This window comes from Phaethon lepturus, unplaced genomic scaffold (assembly GCF_000687285.1).
Source record: "Phaethon lepturus isolate BGI_N335 unplaced genomic scaffold, ASM68728v1 scaffold8822, whole genome shotgun sequence".
Lineage (NCBI taxonomy): Eukaryota > Metazoa > Chordata > Aves > Phaethontiformes > Phaethontidae > Phaethon > Phaethon lepturus.
Window position 1 is genome coordinate 17616 of NW_010521187.1, and position 12604 is coordinate 30219.

The 12604-nt window shown below is 41.2% G+C and overlaps 1 protein-coding gene across 1 annotated transcript in view; it reads right to left on the reverse strand.

The window, feature by feature from the left end:
- Positions 1-12604, reverse strand: part of LOC104616427 (pikachurin-like) — a gene marked incomplete at its 3' end in the record, with an annotated part of 29402 nt that overhangs the window by 16289 nt on the left and 509 nt on the right. Inside the window, exons 2-5 of the mRNA XM_010281435.1 lie at positions 10944-11027; positions 9306-9332; positions 4763-4880; positions 4374-4509 (exon numbers count right to left, since the gene is read on the reverse strand). Of these exons, the coding sequence (XP_010279737.1) occupies positions 4374-4509; positions 4763-4880; positions 9306-9332; positions 10944-11027 (365 nt within the window). The remainder of the gene's footprint in view (positions 1-4373; positions 4510-4762; positions 4881-9305; positions 9333-10943; positions 11028-12604) is intronic.

Sequence of the window (12604 nt, forward strand, 5' to 3'; positions counted from 1 at the left end):
TTCTCTCTTGACCTTTCTTACTTTTCCAGAACGCTGCCTGTGTGAACAAATCAGTACAAGATGAAGAAACGGCAAACAGATGGGGAGAGGAACACAACAAACTCGGCTGGTGACTGCGTCCAGGGACAGCCAGCTCCCCTGTTTTCCAAGCTGGGAACATTTTAACAACTGTCTCCATGGTCCTTTTTTTGCGTCACACTTCAGTTTGTGTCAACTATTGTACTGGCAGGGCTCATTTTGATGCCACTTTTCCCGTCTTTCTGCAGCGCTACATCCCCTGGACCAGCACAGGTCTCTGTCTCCAGCTGAGACCTCGCAGGGCTGCTCCAGACGTTGCATCTGTGCACAGGGAAATCAGACAATTTCCGTGGGCATCTTCTGCTCTTGAAGTTACAGCTATGCATCTCCACCACAGAAATGCCATGCGGTAAGAATCTGGCCAGTGACAAAGTCAGAGTGTTTTTAAGATAATAAACATATGGGTAAAGTGAATAGGAATGGATGGACATAAACCAAGGGTGGAAATCTGCCCCAAACGTACCCAAAACATTTGGGTTATTGCTTTGTGTTGTAATCTGGGGACTGATTCAACTTAAGAAAGGAAATCTTTCTGATGCAGAGAACAGCGATTTTATACTCACTTGAACTTCCTCTTAAAATCACGTGGAAATGATTTAACAGAGTGAAGCACCTGCTAGCAATCCAATATTTATAAGGCTTTTGGTTGTTCTTTTGTGCTGTGTTTGTACTCATCTCAAGTGGTAAATTCACCTCTACACATTTTTTTTAAAAAAAACATTCTTACAAATAATAAATATGATGACAAGGGCAATATATTCTTATCTGCTATGGAAAATACTCATTGTAGGAAATAACGCACTATGGAATATAATTTTCGGTAATTATTATTATTTAGCTTTAGTGTGACACTTCTATAAAATATATCAACCAATATGCCAGGTCAACTCTGAGGAAAGGAAAAGTAGACAATTTTCTAAACTCTTTTTTTTTGCGTAATATTCATCTGATTCTTTCTAACATTAAGCTCTTCCTCCCTAATTTCTACATCTTCCACTCCTCTTTCTTCCTTACTTACCTTTTCGAGGATTTAACCCTCACAAACAGTGAGGTAAATGTTGAGGAAGATGTATCTGTTTCATGCATTAATCCGGAAAACAGTATTGAAGGTATTTTTGCTGGGCATTAGGAGGTGTCTCCCTGGTCAGAACTGTTGTTTCATGTTCCTTGCCAACAAAAGCAAATATGACTGCCTGGTTCAGTGAAGCACCAGGGACAGATAGTTCAACACGGAATGGATTCCAGGACACACCTTTTTTTGGGGGGGAAGGCTTGAAACTAATCAAGAAATGTGCTCGAAATACCATGCCGAATCTGTTCCCCAACATCTGTATACTGATAAAACTCCCCAGTTTTATCAGCAGAACATGCCTAGTTCATTGCAGCAGAAGTTTCATGTCACTACTGAGATATTGAAAAATTTCTCCTATATGTCAAGATTAATATTGAAAGCTCTTCACTCCGTCTAAGTGTGACCTAATCCTTTTAGGGGATATGCTGCAGAAACACTTGTGGTTCTGTAGATGCTAGTTGATCACAAAAAATTGGGAAAGCTAGTCTCCAAATTTAAAAGATTGGGTAGTCATTCAACAGATTAAAAATTTGAGTATTTGGAGTATTCAAGTGAAAATATCCAAGACATTTCTGAGAATTAATTTTTTATACTATCTCTAGGAAAAACACCCAAACTAGTTGATTTATGTTCAGGGTCTCACTTTAGAGACTTCCACGAGAATGCCACTTGCCATAAAATATTTCTCAGCATAGACAAACAGACTATATACATTGAGCCAGCAAGCTTCCATAGACACCAGTAGCTAATTTGGGTTTAACACATTCTTTCAAACATTCCCTATGAACTGTGTAGTGAGCAGTGAGACCTACATTCACCCTCCTGATTTTCAGCATTTAGCTAAGCTGGGATTGTGGTCTCCTTAGCATCCTCTTATAGTCAACAGCAGATCAGAGCCTGAGTTAGACCAGCTTGTCCTACATCTGAAACTCCCTGCAGCCCTCCCCAGCCTATAGTGAACCAAAAGGCTCCAGAGAAACCCATGCAAGTGCCTAAATAAAGGCCCAAATTTAGACCCCAAGTAGAAACAAACTGCAGATTAGCTCTGGTTCTTATTAGATTCTGGTATGTGCAAACAATTAATGTATTGAATTTTCATGAGCTTTCAATCCCCTATATCACAGTTGAGCAAATGAAAAGAGAGTTTCTTCCTCATCTAAGTCTCCTAGCACGGTTTTTCTGGGGTTAAAGTCATAAAGTTAGTTCTAATGGGACTGAAATGATTTAAACAATGTCAGTGTTTTGAGACATTTATGCTGCACCCAAGAAAAATTACAGATTTGCATGAGAAAGTAATTAATTTTGCAAAAGCACAGGATAATATTGTATTTCTTTTACAGTCCTCTTTTAAGAAGACTTAATTCTGAATTTACTTGCACTGTTTTGGTTTGGTTTTACACTGGTTTAATTTAACAATTTTAACTCATGTTAATATATTTTATAGTAATTAAAACTATATGCAGCAAAAGACAATGAAGCTTAAAGTTAAATCTTTACCTCTAGCAGCCATTAGGGTTTATGGCTCACTGAACTTTCTCCAAACATATAATCAAGCTTCCCAGTCTAAGAGAGCATAATCCCTAAATTAACAAATATACTTTCAGCTTAGCTTTAAACCTCAAACTAAACAGTGTAATCAAAACATTGTGCTGTTAGCAAATTCTTTTCCAAAGTCTAAAACCAACGAAACCCTGAAATTTCAATTACTCGCACCTTTCAACTTATACAGGGAAGGCACCTTTCCACTCCCTGGCTGAACAAAAACATTCAAGGGTGCACTTTCAGTGCATCAGATGGAGATGATGGTGCCCGCTTCTTCCATTAGCAGGCCCCCAGTGCTATGAAAAGGTGTACATAAACCTGCAGGCTCCACTTTCTGGCAAAAGTACAGAGGTGGTAGTAGTGTGGTCAATCAGAACCCAAGAAAATACTTTTCCCATTCACTGAGCAAATGAGAGACAAGAGATGGAGAGGAGAGAAAGACTCGGATAACGATTGTGTTCAAAAAATAGATATTGGAGAAATTTCATGGTAATGCTGAAGTGATGACCATAATGTATCTTCAGGCCGCATGTCCTGCCTCCCAGTGCAATGAACATTGGACGGCTTCCCACTAAACATGGGGCATTTTGATTCAAACACAAAGTGCAATGTAAGTGCACAAGCAGGCTTTCAGACTGGGAATTATTTTCATTATATCAGTATCTTCTAGATTGTAACCATACTTAAGGCACTGAAAACCAATAGTTCTTTCTGTCTGTTTTAACAATAACAATTCTTTTTAAAAAATGAATGTGTTTTTCTGAAGAACTATTTTTTGACCTTTACAGCTAAGAGTAGTTAAGAAGCAATTCTCTCTTCTTACCCAGGAACCTCAACTAAAACCTGTCATCAGCTGTTCACCCAAAGGGTTAAACTTCCAAAGGTTGAATTTTGCATTCACTGTAAGGGTAAACATAGGCGCAAGCAAATGAAAATAAACAGCTTTGTAGGCATTGCACAAGCATATGAACAGTCAGGTATGAAAACTTGTTTTTGCATGCAGATAACCACCTCCTCCTGACCTTTCATATGCATCTTATAAAAGTAACTTGATTGGCAACTTTTCACAGTTCAGTTCTATTACTGCAAATTTTAGAGAGTTCAACATAAAGGACGACGAAAAAAACACACCAATATCCCACCCCCCCCAAAAAATCTAAACAGAAAGTCCAACATTTCATGTGAACTTAATTAGCATTAGGATAACAAAGCAAGTCTGAGTCCTGCAAGCTTGAGACCCAAAAGAATTTTGTCAGGTAAAACTGCCCAACATACTGAGTTTGCAATCCACAGATTATTTCCTATAGCAGCCCAGGGTACTCCTGCTCAGGGGCACTGCTCTGCCACAGACTTTTCTCAGCATGGTTCGGCAGCGTTTGATAGAAGAAACTTAAAATTTCATTCACCCAGGCCTTTATTAGAGGGAAGAGATCAGATTAGACCTTATTTTCTGCAGTAAGAAGGTACAACTTATTGGTGATTTTATAACAAATTAGATTATTTCTGATTTTGCCTTTCAATTTTCAAGGTAATTCAACACATGTCAAGAGGAAAACTAAGTGTATACACAGTAAGTAAATAAATCATGAGAAGAATCTATATGCAGTTTCATAGTGCAGGTTAGGTTAAAAAAAACTGTAGTGCACAAATGCTGAAATTCAGACTCCACTGGCAAACTTGCCTGATGAACTCCACCGTGTAGTACTGGATGGGAGAACTTCCTTCACTCACTCCAGGCTTCCAGGATAACGCAACTTCTGAATCAGAAACTACCACGACCTGGGGCTGGTAGGGCGGCGCAGGGGCCATGCACTTATCTAAGTCAGAAGAAATGCAAAGCCATACCATTAGAGAAGCGGACAGGCTAATACACACGATATCCCAAAACTCACGGTCTTGGGAATCAAACTCACAGGCTTCTCCCCTCACCTGTTGCCCCTCTAAAACCCCACAGTTGTGGAATAATAATAGTAAAATATTATGATACGGCACATGACAGATTTAGGTGCAAGTGACCTGCTGTGTTACAGACGTGTGCCCTGCCGGTTTTGCAACAGAAAGCGACGTTACCTTGGGATAAGGTTGTCACGTCTCTGGGCATGCTGGGTCGTCCTTTCCCTGCCCATCCATATGCTCCAACGCTAACACGGTGTGGAGTGCCTGGCCTCAGATCACCAATAACAACTTCCTACCAGAGTCAAGAGAAGACAAGACAAGAACATTGTGAAAGATCTTCTGTGTAACTGGGGACAGTGCTGTGAGCTGTGATTCAGGGTTCTTACACGGCATTTTCCATGTAACCTCCTAGGACGATTGTCCCCAGCCCAGCCCAGCTCAGAAGCAACAAACACAAACAGCACCATGTGTTTCCTCTCAAGTTGCAGCTTTGCCCCGGGGGAATCCTCAGGGATGACCTGGGCCCATTTCTCAGCATAACTCACAAGGTTGCAGATTGTTTGCATTCGCTCTCCGGCTTTTTTGCTGGTGAAGTCAAAGTCACATACTATTCCCTCCCTTGAGCCAATTGCTGACATTCAGTATCAGTCTAGTGCATTGTCTTTTTTTTTCTTTCTTTTTTTTTCTTTTTTCTTTTTTTTTTTGTTTGTTTGTTTTTGGCTTTGTTTCTCTTTTAAATCTCGAGACCACAGAAGCTCCTGAGAACGAAGCAAGTTGTGGCAGTGTGAACTGATGATCTTTAATTTCTCACGGAGCAAATACCAGTCTCATTGCCTCTCACAATTTTCCTAGCCTAGCTATCAGCCTTGATGAGCATTTCCCTTCTTTGTCTCTCTGCCATAAATACAGAAAGATTAACCCACAGACAACTACTGCAAGGGAGGCGATGCTAACCTCCACCTGAAGAGCTTTTGCTGCTGAATACTGTTCAGAGGAGCCTGCTCCAATCTCCCAGAAATCAGCAAATGTCAACAAAAAATTACATGGCTGGTACACATAGCATGGATCAGCTTCAGATATTTGGATCTAGTCTTTAATGCAGCATGTGTATGTGTGTCTAGAAATTTGGTATTCTTTACCTCCAGCCTACCTGTAGAGAGATGTAAATCCGAGATTTATGAATTTTTATAGCATATACAAATAAATGGAAATACCAGGTTCTACACCACAGACTGTTTTGGTGTGGAAAAAAACACTTACAAAAACTGTTTTACAGAGAATTTTCTTCTGTTTTTCATTCTCTGATATTAAAAGCATTATTCACATTGCATGTGAAAATGCAGGGATGCCCTTTCTCTTCACACGGGAACAGACTTTAAATCTGCATTTCCAGTTGCAGTAAAATAGTAAACAATTCCCAAATTTTATCAACTGCTAAATTTCCTCATGACGGTCTTTTGGACAAACTCTCCCTCTCTATTCTTTGGGGAACTTATGTTATTACTACAACATTGTTCAGCAACACCCTGCTGTCTGTCATTTCTCTAGCCAGGGTTTTGGAGCTCCATCCCTGATTTCCTATTAACATGGACCACCTGACCATTATCCTGTTTTTCCATCGTTCACCCACGATCTGCCTGAATGATTTGGATTCATCTGAGGGAGACGATAACAATGATGGAAAAGTAACTGCCCAGAGAGAGGCAGCAAGCACACTCACACTGAAAGATTTATCTGGGTCTTTCATAGCTGAGCTTTCAGTCTCATAGCTGAAGTGACTAAAACTTTTCAAAAGATCTTTTCTGAAAAGCCAGTTGCTGAAAACCCAGCACCTCCTCCCAATGACAATACTGATGTCCTTGCTCCTGCCATCCCATCCTCCACACCATACATACCGTCCATCTGTATTTAAACTGTGTGCATTTGTTCCTGCCAGCATCCCTGTTTATTACGTTCACTCATATGAGAAAAAATCGTTCATTATGTGTCTTATTGCTTTCACACTGTTCAGGAACTTGGCCTCTGCAAAGAGTGGGATATTGATGTACTTGCCTCATATTACTACCTCCAGAACCAAGTCTACAATAAACTAAACAGAACGAATCTCATTGATTGCAAGACCAATCAAGATCGAAGTCCTAATATCTGCTTAGGTATTTAAGTTCAACATGTGTACCCTCAAAACCTCCGCAAGGTGCTCCCTTGCCTTACACACATGGCTATCTGCCTCTTTCTTCTGGCAATGTCTTCCCCACGAGCACAGCTGTTGGACATACAGTGGATATCTTTGAGATCAAGTATCTTCTAATCTTCTAGGATCAAGACATTAGTGAATAGGTAAAGATTCAGGACATCATCAAACTACCCTGATCTGTGGCAATCTCAGGGAATACCCACCTCACACCAGAATGCTTTCAAATGCGATTCTGGAGAAGAAACACATTTTCTTGTACCACACTGTCCAGGAACCTGGGAGTATATATTTCATCTCTTTTTTTGCTTGCAATTAGGAGAATGGTGTTAAACCCAAGTTTTCTCCAGTCCAGAAGAGACAGGGTGGACTCACAGATAAGGAATTTAGGTAGTACGTGAAAGAACTAGCTTCCCATCATTTTTGTAGTCTTTTTCTCCACTCACATTGCCTGTATATTTTGAAGCATGATACCCCAAACTGGGCGTCACATTGCCCATGAGGCTTTACTAGGCACGAACATCACTTTCTTGTCTTATCCAACACTCTTGCTAAAACACTGCAAAATGACAACTGGTAATTTCATTACAATCTCACATTCTTGAATGGGGGGAAGCAATGCAATGCCTTTCCTGTGGTGGAGAGCCAGATGTACCTAGAAACCGTATAACCCTCCCTGCCCTGCCACACAGCTTGCCCTCCCTCCAAGTGTGTTGAAACAGTTTGTGAGGCTGCGCAGCAAGCCACCTCACAGGAACCAGGATTAAAAATTATTTGCCATAGAAAAGCTGTTTTTTGTTTTGTTTTGTTTTAATTAAAAAAAAAAACAAACACAAAACCAACCTTGATTACAGCACGGCTGCAGAAACTGAGCTGGGTTTAACGATACTTGATGCCCTGACAACTCCTTCCCTCCACTACTGGGCTCAGCTGGTCACTCCCTATTTTGTACTGGTGTGATTGGTAATTTAACAGGGAGCACTATTGCTCTCCATGGCTCTGTGCCTGACCTAAAAACTTCCACCTTTAAGGTCTACTAATTTTTCTTGTTTTCTTCTTTTTTTTTTAATATTTTTGCTCAACTTCCTGAATATTATGCCCACTAGAACAACTGCCTTATTAAATTGTACTGCATCTGCACTTCTCCTGGCTGCTCTCACTTACATGTTCTCTATTATAAGGTGGTACAATACAGCTATAAGACATTATCCCCTTTGCTAACTTTTGCACAGGCACATGCACACACAGAAACAGGCGACCCAGTTCAGCTCTTGTGACAACAGTCTCACATGGTCCAGAGGAGCTTCTGAGAAAGCAGCGGGGTCGTACCCGGCACCGGGAGAGGAGGCTTAGTGACAGAAACATGAACTATGCAGACTTAACCACAAAACTATTGCAGATTTCTGTGGAGTTTAGTATGAATATAACAGAAAGCATTTCAGCGAGAACACCACTTCCTGAGGATTAATGACAGCTGGGAGCTGATTAATCCCAGTCAGTCATACTCTCCGCAAGTACCGCTCAGAAGTGTTATTTTTATCAAGCAGGAAAAAAGGGCCCAGCATGGAACCTCAACTCTGAAATGTCATAATCCAGACTCAGCTCAGCTGGGATCGAACCAGATAGTCCTGGTTCAAGCACATCCTGAGGTCTCATCTGGACATCAGCCTCCTACAGTCAAACCAAACATGCTTTAATTCAGACTACGAAAGCTGTGCAAGATCCACCATCTTTGTGGGATTTCTCCATTCCTAGAACAGCTCTCAGAAAAAAAAGTTTACAATATGTTGTTGATGTTAGGGATTTCAGTCAAACACTGAAATCGCTGCCCTTACCCCACCCGTACCCAAGCGCCTCCTGCTTGCTTCCCCCCTCACAATAAACCCAATCCGTTTACTGCTCATAGGAAGCAGACAGACTGAGTGCAGGACTGGAAAAAATTAATCTGAATAATTCACCAGCTGCAAAGCGATTAAGAGGGCTGTTATTTCTTTCAAACCTGTTTTATACTAGTTGTTAGTCTCCCACTCCTTCCTCCTGGGCATTACGTGGCTGGCCTCATCCCCTGCTCCTCCTCCTCAGCGCTCACTGGGCTGGCTCAGGTTTTCCCTCTCCACCACCTCTCCCATGGCCAGACTTTGTTCTTCCTTGTCACTGTATGTCTGACTGCCCGACTGTCTCTGGCCCCTGTAAGTCCTCACTGCCTGAATATAGCTCATTTTTTACACTAATTTACTCCAGCAAAACAAGACATCCATAAATATTTTTGATGACTGAGGGAAAAGTCTACTCATTGCTAAAAAGGAAGCTGCTGTATGTACATGTGCCCACTTTCTTCATCTCTGGGTTTTGAGCTTTAGCTACTATTTGCCACATTTTGACTACAAAAGATCCTGTATAAGTTCTAAGTAAAATCAACATTTGAGATCAACTTTAGTGTGTAAATCTGTGGAAAAACCAGGTCAGCAATGTTCAATTTAATTTTAAATCACAGCTGCGACCAAGTTTCATGTGAGCAATACTTACAAAAACTGCTTGTCCTTCAAGTTGACCCTGGGAAAAAGCAAAATAGGACTTGTTAATGAAGTAACATACTAAAAGTGATGACAAAACCACATAAATAACAGGTCAGGGAATTAAAACAAGGCCAATGCTGCAGCACATAGTAGTCTATGTGGCTGTTATTCATCTGTATGAGTACTGGGATACAGACTTTGTTCTCCCAGTGAGTAAGAATTACTACTGTCAGGATTAAAATAAAAAAACAATATGCTCTTTGATCTTTGTTGGCACTACTAGCAAGAATGATTTTTTGTGTGGGGGAAAAAAAGAAAATCAAGTCAGGAATACAGAGATAAAGACCAGAAGGGAGAAAATAGCAAATAAATAAATAAATAAATAAAATATCATGGCAACAAAATTTTTTCATTCGCCGTGATCCCAGAAACTTGCAGGAGTCAGAACTGACAACCAGAGACATGTAAAACCAAAGGAAACCTGAGCGTCCGCCTCACTCACACTTCTCCCGGGGAAGGTTTCTGAGCGCTGCTCAGCAGGGATAAGGAAGTATCAGTGAATGCACTTCATCGAACATCAGGTGGGGAGGCTGAAGGCAGAGGGGTGAGGAAATAAAGGAGAATGAAGACGAGCAGAAGAGAAAGGAGGAAAAAAATGAATTGTGAAGGACCACCAAATAAAGACCGGAGAGCCTGCGGCACTCCTCTGTGTGCACACGTAAGCCTTTGATCCCTGCGCGGGTAAGGGTGCTGCCTCGTGGACAGACTGCCCTTTGCAGAGCGTGGTACGGAAGTGCTCCCCTCACGGCTCCCAGCCGGCAACTCTCCTTCGCGCTCTGGCCCGGCAGAGGCTGGAAAACCTCTGTTCCTGCCTTGCTGAACTCAAAGAGCAGCTCCTGTGCACCGAGGAAGCGCCCGCAGGTTTCGAGAATACCCTTATAAAAGCAGACAGCAGTAAAACCGTTCAGAAGCACATAGGAATTGCTTTCATCTTGGCACTAACTGCTCAGCCATGCAGCAGAAGAGGATGGGGGTGTCCACTTGCCAATGGAAACAGAAAGGGAAATTGGACAGGAAAAGGGAAGGAAGGAAGAGAAGGGGAGGGTGAAATAAAGCAAAATAAGAAAGCAAAGGAGGGATAAAAGCAGCAACTAAAGCAGCACTATTAAACTTTAAATTCCATATTTCAGGAGGCCAGAGTCCTACACAGAGACAAAAATACCCTGACGACTCTGTATCTTCTTTAACTCACACACTTGCCTCTGTCAGACACTGTAATACACATACACTGATACTGCAACTCCAGCTGTGCATAGTCGTGCAATTCCCCTTCCATGTGTGGAAGTGCAACAGAAAATGCATATTCAAAATGAAAAGTTCTATTTTAGTAGGCCACTACTAGGAAGATGTAAGCAAGTCCCAGTAGTTTTACATGATAAATTAGACAAACAACAAGTAGCAAAAGTGTGTCACACTGACTGGATTACAGAAAAAAAACATAGGGATTTCCTTTTGCTCAATACCCAGAGCAGATCTGGGGCTTGGATCCTCAGCATAACTGACAAACCAGCAATAAGTAGACAGTTGCAAGTTCCTACTTGCAAGCACCATTCCAGTGCTCCAGCTGTGTATAAAAAGAAATACTCACCATGCTAAGCATATCCAAGCTCAGGGGAACATTGTGTGAGAGCTGTTTAACCGCTTTGTCATCTTCAACCTCTGAGTAAAAGACCTTGGGAAGAAGGTACAATAAGCCAGTCAAAGCAATATCTCAATGCTTCAGAATAACTTAAAAATAAGTGCATTGTTATCACATTGAGGACAGCATTTGAGCCTATGATCCCCTACCTTTTCAAATGCACGAAAAACCAACGTCCTTTAACACTCCCTACATACTTCCTAGAAGTTGTCAGTATGAACAAAGGACACCATCTTACAGTGTATACACTGAACTGACGTGAAACACAGCCTAGATTTTAGGACAGACTTGAACTGACAATTTTAATTGTGCATCATTTGGCCACGGTCAGCACGGACAGCTAAAGATTCGTGGAGCTGGTCTGCACAAGTTAGGCATTTTACTTCATATAAGGAAGACATTGACATTACATGATTATGTCATTATAAAAATCACTGTATCATAAATGCCTCTCCCTGTCTGTTGCCATATACTGGAGACTAATGAGCCAGGCAGAGTCTGCTTTCCTGTGCATAGAGACGCTGAGATGCCAGAGGGTCAAAAGCTAACACAAAGTGAAGATGGTTTGGGTACAGCATTATCAATGCTGTTTGACATCGGTTTTTTTATCATGCCACACACGAGCTCAATGCTTAAAAATAAACTGGGGCTTGGATGCTTGATCTACCATGTGAACAGTGAAAACTATTTACGATTTTTGACTATGAAGTATTGCAATTCTTTGAAAAATACCACGACCTACAGAAAAGCAACTTAATCACTGCGCCTCTGTTTTCACACAGGAGAATGGACCCAGCTACACACACAGGCCAGCTGAGGCAGGTACTGGCCACAGCAAGTGCTTTTCAGTGTCCTAGAATACACCCCCTTTTGTAACAATAAAAACAACCCTACGCCTAGGCTGCATTAGTGTCATTTACAAGACCCTGGGGTGAAGGGGCAAGCGTACCAGAAATACCTATTCCAGGGAATTTTCTCACTCTTCTAGCATACATTAATAAAAAAGGTAGTCAGGAGTCTTCTGCTCCCCACTCTTTTACATAAAACTGAATTTGGGATTTTTTTTTCTGGAAATTTCAAATCCTTCCACAGAAAATCCTCAAAAAAACAACTGCTATTTGTTTTTTGTTTAAGGAAAAACCAACAAATTCTAGTTGATATCCCACATTTGGTGCTAGTTCCTCACTGACTAACTTCCATTTTGGGACTGAGTTTCATTGCCATGGAATACCTTTTAAAGCAATACCTAATAAAAACGGAATGTATGGCAGATTAGCACTCTTTCTGCTTGCACACCAAAACACAGTACCCAGTTTAGGCTAGCCATTCTGTTTTGCCCAATAGGCAGAAGGTAATGTGGTGGAGGTTCTCCTATAAAATTTCTGCATAAAATGGAAAAATAATTTTATTTTTTTAAAGGAAATTCACCACTGAGGTAGGAGGGAATAAAACAAAGTCCCTTTTGATATTTAAGGATGTGGCTGGGCTTCCAGGGATGCTATGCAGTACAGTATCTGTCAGGGGAAGTGGCACCACAAAACTCTCCTTCCCCTCTACCTGCTGCCAGTCTGGGAAGGTTTAGAGGCAAAAGTTTGGAAAAGCCATTCCTG